Source organism: Ruditapes philippinarum, unplaced genomic scaffold (genome assembly GCF_026571515.1).
Source record: "Ruditapes philippinarum isolate M1 unplaced genomic scaffold, ASM2657151v2 ctg4860_1_1_1_1, whole genome shotgun sequence".
NCBI classification, from domain to species: Eukaryota; Metazoa; Mollusca; class Bivalvia; order Venerida; family Veneridae; genus Ruditapes; species Ruditapes philippinarum.
This window is the reverse complement of record NW_026853140.1, coordinates 91,332-102,828: the sequence shown is the minus strand read 5'-3', so window position 1 is coordinate 102,828 and position 11,497 is coordinate 91,332. Positions and strand designations below refer to the sequence as shown.

Below are 11,497 nucleotides of genomic sequence, written 5' to 3'. Positions count from 1 at the left end.
TTTATTAAGATTATCATTATATATTGTGTTACATAGTTACATTTTTTCTCTTTCTTACATTTATTTTATTCACATAATATCGTTTTCTTATTTAATGATATTTTTTGTTACCAAATTTAACGTTAACGTTTGGCGCGGCTTAAGACGCCGCGTTACGTCATATTTTATCTGGGCGGAAATGCAATGATCATAACAAATTTTAAAACGTTCATACAGTTTATAAGCACCACGACGATACATTTAAAACGCCGCAATAGTTGAGAATTATAAACACACGACGCCAGTGTTAGTGAGAATGCGTTTATTAACGGGAAACGTTCCACGTTCCACGTTTGACGTTTCACGTTTCCCGTTAGCCACATCCCCAGATAGCGCCATACGACGCTGTTTTCGTTCAAGGAATTCTGCTAAGATAAAAAACGTTCAGCTGCATATATTTTGTGATGGCTCTGAGCTGGGATACGGAGCATGCGCGTACCTGCGAATTGTTGATGAAAATGACTTAGTATCCTGTTCCCTCGTAACCGGAAAGGCACGGTTAGCACCGATGAAGCAATTATCTATTCCGCGTATGGAGCTATCTGGGGCGGTGGTTGCTTGTCGTATTAAAGCTATGCTGAACAGCGAACTAGATTTGAAGGTTGATCAAACCATTTTCTGGACTGATTCTACTATATTGCTAGGATATATAAACAATAAAACAAAAAGATTTAAAACGTTTGTTGGCAACCGGTTGAGTGTTATTAATGAAAACTCAACACCTGAGCAGTGGCATCACGTGGACTCGTGTTTGAATCCTGCTGACATGGCATCAAGAGGAATAGATCCAAATGACATTAAAAGTATACAGAAATGGCTACAAGGTCCTAAATTTCTGCAACAGAATCCAATTGTTTGGCCGTCGCGTGTAAAAATTCCTATTATAGCCAACGATGACAATGAAGTAAAGAAGGAAATCGCAATAAACAGTTTGGTGACAACCATCACGTTAGATGACGTAATAAACAGGTACTCAAGCTGGAATAAATTACAACGTGCATTTGCCTGGCTGTTACGATTTCAATTCTTCTGTAGAAATCGGTACTTAAAACACAATGTAGAAGTGCCTAGTGGCGAGATTACGGTAAAAGAACTACGGAATGCGACGAGGGACATATTACAACAAGTACAAAGTACGTATTTTCAAACAGAAATTAATAGGTTGAACAAAGGAAAAACAGTGAAGAACGACAGCAAAATTGTGTCTCTTAACCCATTATTAGAAGGCGGGTTAATTCGTGTTGGGGGAAGACAGTTACTAGCAAGAAAAGAGAACTGTCTAATTATTCTTCCAAATAAACATCATATTACTAAGCTTGTAATTGAACATTATCACAAGTTAAATGGACATACAGGAGTGCAACAAGTGCTTGCGGCTCTGAGAGAAAAATATTGGATACTACGAGGAACTAGCTCAGTAAAGAGCTTCATAAGGCAGTGTCTAGTATGTCGGAAGCGTAATAGCCCACTTCTTTATCAACAGATGGCGCCACTATTGGAACAGCAAATTACACCTGATAAGCCTCCGTTTTCCTTTGTAGGAATAGATTATATTGGTCCATTGAACGTCAAGCAAGGCCGTAGTATTGTAAAAAGGTACGGAGTTATCTTTTCATGTCTAATATCAAGAGCTGTTCATTTTGAAGTTGCTAATAGTTTGACTACAGATTCCTTTTAAAGCGCCTTTCAGCGATTCGCAAATAGACGAGGAAAACCGGAGAATGTTTATAGTGACAATGGTACAAATTTAGTTGGAGGCGAGAGAGAAATGCGCACATCTATAAGAGAATGGAATCTTGTGAATATAAGTCGTTATATGACCCAAAGAGAAATTGAATGGTCATTTAATCCACCATACGCAAGCCACCGTGGTGGCGCTTGGGAGCGTCTTATTAGATCAGCACGTGCAATACTGAAGGCACTTTCTACTGAACAATTGTTGAATGATGAGAAGCTTATTACACTGATGACAGAAGCAGAAAAAATAATGAATGACAGACCAATAACTCAAGTTAGCAACGACCCCAGAGATCTTCCATCCCTTACCCCAAACATGTTACTTTTGATGAAAGAAAACTCTAGTGTTCCGCCAGGTGTATTCCGAAAAGAAGACCAGTATGCTAAACGTTGGTGGCGCCAAGTTCAGTATATGGCCGATGTGTTTTGGAGGCGTTGGACACGCGAGTATTTGCCATCTCTCCAATGCCGCCAGAAGTGGCAGAAATCAACCAGAGACGTTGTCGAAGGTGATCTCGTGCTGGTAGCAGACGAAAACATGCCAAGAGGACAGTGGCCTCTGGGCAAAGTAATGAAAGTAATAAAAAGCCGAGATGGTCATGTACGTAGCTGTGTGGTTAGGGCACGGGGTTCAGAATTAGTAAAACCAGTAACAAAGCTGTGTTTGCTAGAAGGTTCAGAATGATAAAAAAGAACAATATAAATTTAATGTGAGCACGTATCTTTACGTAGAAAAGAATATGGCAATAATTAGCCAATGTTTTGTTAAAAGTAAATCTCGTTTAAGTGCAAAAAAGTTAAACGTTAATTTACGTTTATAGAGTAAGATGAAAGCTAGATTTATATACATGTAATATCTAACACATATTTGTGTTGTTAATTGGAAATTAATTGAATTTTGATTGAAAATGCTTGTAATTAAGTTTATATCAATAAGTGATACTTTGCCTAAAATAAATTTGTTAGTTGATTTATTGAAATTATAGTAATTCATACAATATCATTAACAAAAGTGTATTTGTATGTTTGTTTATAAATTATTTATTGTTACGAAATAGTAATTATTTCATGGAGGGGAGTATTAAATTCTTCTTTGAATTTATTAAGATTAACATTATATATTGTGTTACATAGTTACATTTTTTCTCTTTCTTACATTTATTTTATTCACATAATATCGTTTTCTTATTTAGTGATATTTTTTGACGTTTGGCGCGGCTTAAGACGCCGCGTTACGTCATATTTTATCTGGGCGGAAATGCAATGATCATAACAAATTTAAAAACGTTCATACAGTTTATAAGCACCACGACGATACATTTAAAACGCCGCAATAGTTGAGAATTACAAACACACGACGCCAGTGTTAGTGAGAATGCGTTTATTAACGGGAAACGTTCCACGTTTGACGTTTCACGTTTCCCGTTAATAAACGCATTCTCACTAACACTGGCGTCGTGTGTTTATAGGAATAATGATAGCATTCCTTGTGTTGTCACTTTAAATGAAATAGACTTTAACGTTTTTGTGACACTGACATAATTCAAATGTTTAGTTTCAAGGTAAAAAGAATATACTATATAGTTCGTTGTAAACTAAAAACCTGAAACAATGTCTATAAACAATGCGTTAGTACTAAACAGTTTGTGTTTATCTGATTTTGATTTTTATAGCAAGTTTTGTAAACAAAGAACGGAGCGGCTTTCTTGAAGTGCAGCGCAAAACTGCATCCAGCATCAAAGCAGAACAGAAAAGGCACGCAGAAGGGAACTCAGAAATGGAAACAAATGGATACGGAAAGGACATAAAGGGAAGAGCAGGAAGTGTGGGCAAATCAAATAATTATTGATGTCACGAGTACATAATTATTAAAATGCATTTCAAATGTCTGAAAGAAATCTTACGAGTGCAGTAATATACTCATTGTACAAAACAAGAATAAAGTTTTGTCTACATTTCTTTGACTTAGGTCATCAATAAACATTATGTCTGAAAATGTCAAAGGACATTTCATATTGTCTATCGACAATTTAGAAAAAACCTCTGCAATCGTTTAATTTCCTATCAAACTCCGCTTTATTTAAGTCACAAATGCACTGTTTCTTGTTTAAAGCGGATAAATGTATTTTTAAAGCACATGTATTTTGTCCAATGTGCGATTAAGATTGAAGGAATTAAGTATGCATTATAAGTACGTAAGACCAAATCCAAAACCAAACAATCACATCGTATTAATAAACAATCATTTACCAAAATAAAGAGGTGGCATAACACTTCAAATATTTGACGTTGACGTTAAATAAAATTTAACATTGTTGTCCATGAACAGGCTCAATGCAACTGAATTCCGAACAGTTTCATTTTTGCCGTTTTAGATGTACGATCGTTCTCCTGTATTTCATTAACTTTCGCATGTCTTTATTTTTCTTTTTATTTCTGCAAATGAAAATACTACTTTTATGCTGTTGATGTTGTTACCATAATTCAAAACTTCCGTAAGGTAAAAATGGCTAACTTTAAACGTATTTTATTTCTCAAAAAAAAATGTATGTTACAATTTACAATATACAAAAAGAATAGACTCAGATTTATAAGGACTAAATGGAAAAAAGCCATGTATCTGCCCATAATGAAATTCTGTCTATATCCGACTGTAAAATGGTAGCAGCTATTTGTGGATTTTCAACAGCAAGATTTCAGCTAATAAATGTATATAAGATTGTATATCTTCAATACGAGAAAAGGAACAGGACCAAGAATTGAGCATAAGGGAACACCAGCTGAAAGTTAACCAACAGACGATTTAGAGTTAAAAAGTTAAAAAGGAAATTACGTTGTCGTCTATCCCGTAAATATTAAAAAAACAAACAAGTATAGACCTTAAAATGGCGTGAAGTTATTACTATAAGTATTCAGTATGCAATACCTTTTTTGTGTATAGAGTTCGCTTTGCTAACTTTTAATGCTCGATTATTTCAGTTGTGTAGTTTATACCTACATTGTAGCAATTCAGTCGGGGCAAAACGTCTGCTGTTTTGCAAAATTGATTGCAATGAATATTTTTATATGCACACTGATTCTTGTTTAACATTCATTTCTCTTGTACCTTTACGAAATGTGCCGTTATTTTGTTCAGAAATCGTAAAAAACTGACATATGTTGCAATAAGGTGTTATGAAATCTAATAAAAATGTCTGACATCTCATAGTAATCTAATTTAAAACTTGTCCTTGTCAAATTTTACCATTGGTTTTAAAGCCTGCCTTTACTTCTGTTCCTTTTTTCTACGGGTGTTACACTTGTTTTGTTGTAAAAATCGATGTTCAAATCATCAACACATTATACACAGATTTGTTATACCAAGTATTTTTTCTTATTCTCATTACCTTAGTTGGTTACAAATCTTCTTCTAAAACTGGCATAATTCCACATGTATCAAGTCACATTGTCATTCCGTAAGCCTAAAGGAAATCGAACAACTTTGAAATTTTACAAGATATACAACATCTGTTGTTTGAAATAAATGATGAACTATCATGTCATTATTTACAAATATTGAAATATATGCATTCAAATATATTTTCCTATATTGCCGGATACATATATCAGTTGATTCTTATAAAGTAAAGCAATCAATAAGGTAGACTGATTCATCGTGTTACGATATACTTATCTGTTAGAAATATATAGATAAACATCATTCATAAAACTAACACAATTTTGATATGCTTATACATTACATTTTCGTATGAAATGAAATCTGTAGATAAACATCATTCAATATTAAGTATTTTCTGTTTTCTTTGTTTATACATCTAGAGTAATTTTAAACATAATTGACCAACTTATCTAAGTTATTACAAATAACCAAATTGAAACTTCACGGGTTGTCTTAAAATGTTTAATACCAAATAAATCTTAACTTAAATGAAGCTTTATGTGTCAAACATGTTGTTGAGCACCGCATGAAAGATAAAAAAGGCTTTTATTTTCAAGCTGGCAACAATTATCTGAATTTATTCATGATATTAGAATTGACAATATGAAGACAATTTTCTGATTTATATAGCCCTATTCTCTAGGCAACAATAAATATAAACACATATATTTCTAAGCCTTCAAAATGTATAAATAGCAAAGCAAATGATGTTTTATATACTCTTGTTAAATATATACTATACTAATATTTAAAGAAAACATTATTATTGTAGAAATGTATTGAAATCTAGGAACATCGTTCTGTGAATATATCTAAATGGACAAACAAAATGAAAAAAAAATGATTAGGAAGCTACATACCTACCGTGTTACTGCTAAAGCTGAGTTGGTCCTATCTTATAAAACTGCCAGTTTGTTAATGACATTATGTTTTCGTACATTATTTACCTAGGGCGTGTAAATTTGTTTTCTCATGAAATATAGTTAGTTCCTCAGTATAGTTTACTCCCCTTTTAAAAGTGTTTTCGCTATATTCTTTGTTGTTAGTGGAGACTAAAGCCACTGGCCTCCAGATGGTAAAATGAAAAGAGAAAAATTGAAATAAAATTACAAGTAAGGTCAAGTAAGATTTTATTGCATAACTCCAATAAAACTGACATCTTAATTAAAGAAAGAATGTTGACAAAAAGCGTCAATATATCGTGTTTGTTTTTTAATAATCTACTAAGTTACTTACGCAGTAGACAATACAAATCATTTAACATGGTCACGTGTCACAACAGTAGCCGGAAAACTCCCTGTATCCGGTATGCCCAGGTTCGTATATCAATTTTTGTCATTGATTAGGGCCCTGTCATATTTCAAATTAATGTTTAAATCGACAAATCGGTCATCATGTATTATATATATGATTTAATTAATCAATTATAAAAATAATTGAGTGCCATGAAATACTACAAATAACAAAATAAAAGCAGTTATTCGTTTCCCTCTATGTTTGATACGATCCCGTATTCCGTGCGTATGCAAGGATATTAACGCAAAAATTACATCTTACGTTACATCGGGCTTTCTAACTTGTACTTCTTGCATTCTGACTTATAACGATATTAGCATACAATTAAGCAAGACGCACACAGCAGAAAGCATATTGTGCATGTAAGAAAGCAACATGTAAAAGTCAGAATGCAAGATATACAAGTCAGAATGCAAGATGTACAAGTTAGAAAGCACGATGTAACGTAAGAAAGCAAGATGTAATTTTTGTGTTAATACCCTTCCATGCGTGCATTCCGGACCATGATATTGTCATGCACAATTACTTGTTACTAAAAAGACCCTGACGAAAAAATTCCGTAGAATAATAAAAGAAGGTATTTCGTATTTTCCCATGGGGGAAAAGCAAACTGTTTGTTTTCAGAGCAATATGTTAAAGTATGAACATTTTGAAGTTTCATTTTCCATTCCTTCCAAGGGGGATTTTAAAACATTAGTAAGACGGTGTTTTTTTCTGTTATATTCTGGACGCCAGCTGCTTTAAAAGCAAAATGTGATACTTGACAGCAATAGAGTTAAAAACGTATACTTTTGCACCTTTTCTATCTGTACACAAAATTTGTTACTTTCATATTTAAATAATGACTGTGTAGAAATTATAAGTTTTTTTAAAATATAAATTTAGCATGATGTATATTTAAATTACATGGGATAAATGTGTCAAAGGAAACTTTTTCAAAATAATGAGCAAAAATAAAACTGATTTATGAATCAGTAGCTAGACACAATTAATTAATTAAAGGGAAAGACAAGGTTAGAATAAAAACTTGATTTCAGAAAAAGAATACTATAAATAGTAAGTCTGCAAATTTTCTGCCGCCAAATAATAATATTAAACGAATGATAACAAAATTTAAATCGCTAAATCACCGATTTCTACAAATCAGTAAGCGCGGCCATGTTTGTGTATTGGCCGTACAAAAACAGGTGCGCGTGATGTCATTTCCCCACATCTTTAGATTCATGATAAATCTAGTTGAATCGTAAGGAAATATTAATGACCAGACAATTTAATTTTCACAGGAGGTGTAGAGGAGATTTTTTATGGTTCAAAATACGTAACAATATCAAAAAAAAAATAAATAAAAAAAATAAAGAAACGTACGGCTAGCCAAAAGTTCTAGCCGTACGTGAGTCACGAACGACTAGCCAGGACGCACTGTACGTATTGTCTAGCCGTACGGCACTTTTCAAAATTATATGGAAGTCGAACGTTATAAAATTGTTGATTTTCATGCTTATCATTTGTTGTTTTATTTGTATGAATTATTAAATCATTTTTGTTAATTTTAAGCACATGGATCGAATAAAAAATGATCGGAGTGGAATAAATAAATAAAAAGAACATTGAATGAAAGAAAAACAAAAAAACCGTGAAATGCAAAAATAATTATATAATTTTCAAATGCAAGCAAAGGCTATTTTTTTTCTCGACATCTTGCGTTGACAAAGATCGATATATATAGCGATCAAGGCGTTTAATCTCTAAAAAGTTAACATCCAAAGACAATTAATGCTGTTTCTTGGTTACATTCCTCGCTTAAAGTCATAAAATAACATATGCATTTTCGACTTCCATAAAATTTTGAAAAGTGCCGTACGGCTAGCCAATACAGCGTGTCCTTGCTAGTCGTACGTGACTCACGTACGGCTAAAACTTTTGGCTAGCCGTACGGGCCCGTACGCTAGCCACTTCCATTATAAAAACCCTACTAAAACGTGTTCTTAATAGTACATATAATTAAATTTTTGCAGTTTGATTCTGACTTTCAAATTTAAAGGTGTGAACATATGTTATAATTGATGTACACATTTCAAAAATATAAGCAACTCTTTTGAAAAGTAAATTGTTAACATGTCTGTCAACGTATGATGCTGCGCATCGTAAATCATTTTTATTGGCTGCTCAAAAGTCTTATTTGCATAATTTATTCACACAATTGCTGGTTCTTACTACTTATATCTAATACTGCGCGTTGTCCATTTTAATTGTTCCTAATTTGCACCAAATGCTCCTGTCACACTGTGTACTGACGATTTTTATTGCTCCTTGTATGCCTCTGTGCCGACAGACCTTTTGATCATGCACAATGTTGCCCTGATTGGTTAATCACCCTTGTCAAATATTCTAATGACGAAATAGACATCTATTTTTTAAGCTTCATCAGTGAACTGAATGACCTTAGGGGGAATTAGGTTCCACACCCGTCAAATTATACTGTAGTAAATTACAGCACGTCATAAAATAGCAACACATTTTTTTCAGTTACCAATAATCATTTTAAATATTAAGTAGATTTATGATTTTTTTTGTTTTATTGGATTAAATTTACGGTAGTCGAAATGCGTATCTGTCGGGGAAAGGAATTTGGTAAGTAGATATATATTGGATTTAGTTGGTATTTTACCTGAAAACAAGATACATGACCGACGATGTACCCTATTTGGACAGCTTGTCTAGCGAAAATTAAGTACAAAATAAAAGTATATATCGTCAATTTGAAGAAGTTTCTCATAGTACCCAAATTATTAAATGTATGGTTTATCTTTGAAAATTAAGCAGTCATTGCTTAAATCATGTGGTGGGATCATCAGCAAGCTTGAATATCGGAGAAATAATAATTAATGTCGCGGCGTCTTCAATTAATTAATTAAAGCAATTCAGTTCCATATGATGTTTTCATAAATAATTTAATGTACGCAATAAAATTAATAAGTTCTTCATCAAGATATATTTCAGTTGTACCAGCGTATACACTTATACCGGAAGTGGGTATAACACGTCACAATCTCGGTCTCGTCTGTCTCGCGAGAATGACAGAACGCCAAAATGGCGGCGCCCATGAACTTATTTCTCAAGTAAAAAATAGTGTCTTAAAATACGAATTTCTCTCTTATAGGGTTGATGTCAATAGGAAAACTGTCATGGTTCCTCTTTTTTAATGTTGAATATTTATATTAGACAGACATCAATCCATCCATTCCTATTCCTTTAAAAAATATAATTCTCACAATTTACAATAAAAAATCAAATGCTATTATAAACAAATGCTCTTTGACAAGTATTTATATATTAATTTACACAGTAATTGCCAAATCTAAAACACTTATAAAATTGCCTACAAGTAGTTTTCTTATATTTCAATCTTCATGATTGGGAAAGTGTATGAAAATGTTTTCCTTATTTGAGTAGTATGGACTATAGATGTGTTTAATGTACAACGTATTTTTTAAAATGATCAGATGCATTTTGCCTTATAACTTATAGAATGTATTGTGGTATAAGATTTCTCCTTTCTATGTATTAACAGCATTTCTTCATACATATCATATGATATTGAATAATAGAAGTCTTGAAAATAAATGTTTTTAACTTTTGAAATCCTGAGAAAAAGTGCTGTAAAGTTTTCGAAGAAATATGACATTATTAAAAAGTAAGTTGTACACGAATCTATCTACCGTATAGTTAATAACAAATAATAACTTATATGCGAAGTACCTCTTAGTCTTATGCATGCAGTTTGTTTGATTTTTTTTCTCTTAACCACCACATCCAATGGGATGAAACAAGACAACTTACTTCATTATAATTTTTGGTCTCGCACTGAGACTAACTAAAAATCTTGCGCACAACGACACCTATCGAAATAACTTTTCGTCTAATTCCCTTTTCTTAAACGTCGAAAATTACATTTTATAATTAACCTAGAATTCTGTTTTAAGGTTAAGTTTTCGCACTAAAAGTTCTCTTTACAAAGTTAACTATATGCAGATTCCGTTGTCTTCACTAATTTTACCCTCATTGTTTTTGCATAAATTTATCCTTAATAGATATTTTTAGACCTCCCAAGACTTTCTCTACGCCATAACACTACTTAAGAAGAAGATCACAAAACATTATCAGAATGAAAATTTTAGCAATTAAAAAAGAAAGGAATGTATTAAAATGATTTATATATGCCAAGAACAGCGATGTATTTTTTAATGTATTTACTACGGCTTAAATTATATCAATATTAACATGTGTTTGTTCTTGAATCAATTTTTTTTAACCCTGCGTATGTGTTTCCAAAAAGAAAAAGTCTTAAAGCGTTTCCTATTATCATATTATTTCCCGATAAATGGATTTTGGAAGTATTGTGATAAATAATTGACAGCACGAGAATTGTACAGTGCAATCAAATGTATGCTAACCATGTCACAAATCAGAAATGTGTCTTGAAAATCAATACTTGTCATCATTATAAATGCAAAGTAGAAGATGAGTTGAATTAAAGTATAACAGTTAAAGATGCGACGCAAACATTGAAATATGGAACGTTTTGAAATGTACCTTAATAAATTTGTATTTATATATGGTGTGTTACCCACTCGTAAATTAAAAAAGCAAATTTAATTAGGGATTTTTACTTTTTTTTAGTAAAGAGCAAGTATTGTATTATTTGATGGAAACAGGCAATTGAAATCATATTTAACATATTACTTTAATGTTATTTAATGTTAATTACTGCAATAATGTGTAGATGGTTTTTTTAAAACACACATTGGAACTGCATTTTTTAAGAATGTAACAATCATTTTTATAAAACATGTCCGTGTGTGAATTTACAATTGACCTCAAAGTGATTAATCATTTGGCAAAAGTCTGAAATACCTCATTCTGGAACGTTACTTTCTACTGAAATAATGACACATTTGTCGACTTATTCGATAGTAGTTATTTCTT

The 11,497-nt window shown here is 32.3% G+C and overlaps 1 protein-coding gene across 1 annotated transcript; it reads left to right on the top strand.

Annotated features, from left to right (window-relative positions):
* Positions 1 to 295: 295 nt before the first annotated feature.
* On the top strand, positions 296 to 3,625 carry LOC132734785 (uncharacterized). Its single transcript, XM_060721637.1, has 3 exons — positions 296 to 1,635; positions 1,720 to 2,450; positions 3,450 to 3,625. Exons 1-3 carry the CDS (start codon positions 296 to 298, stop codon positions 3,623 to 3,625), a joined length of 2,247 nt encoding a protein of 748 aa, XP_060577620.1.
* The last annotated feature ends 7,872 nt before the right edge of the window (positions 3,626 to 11,497 follow it).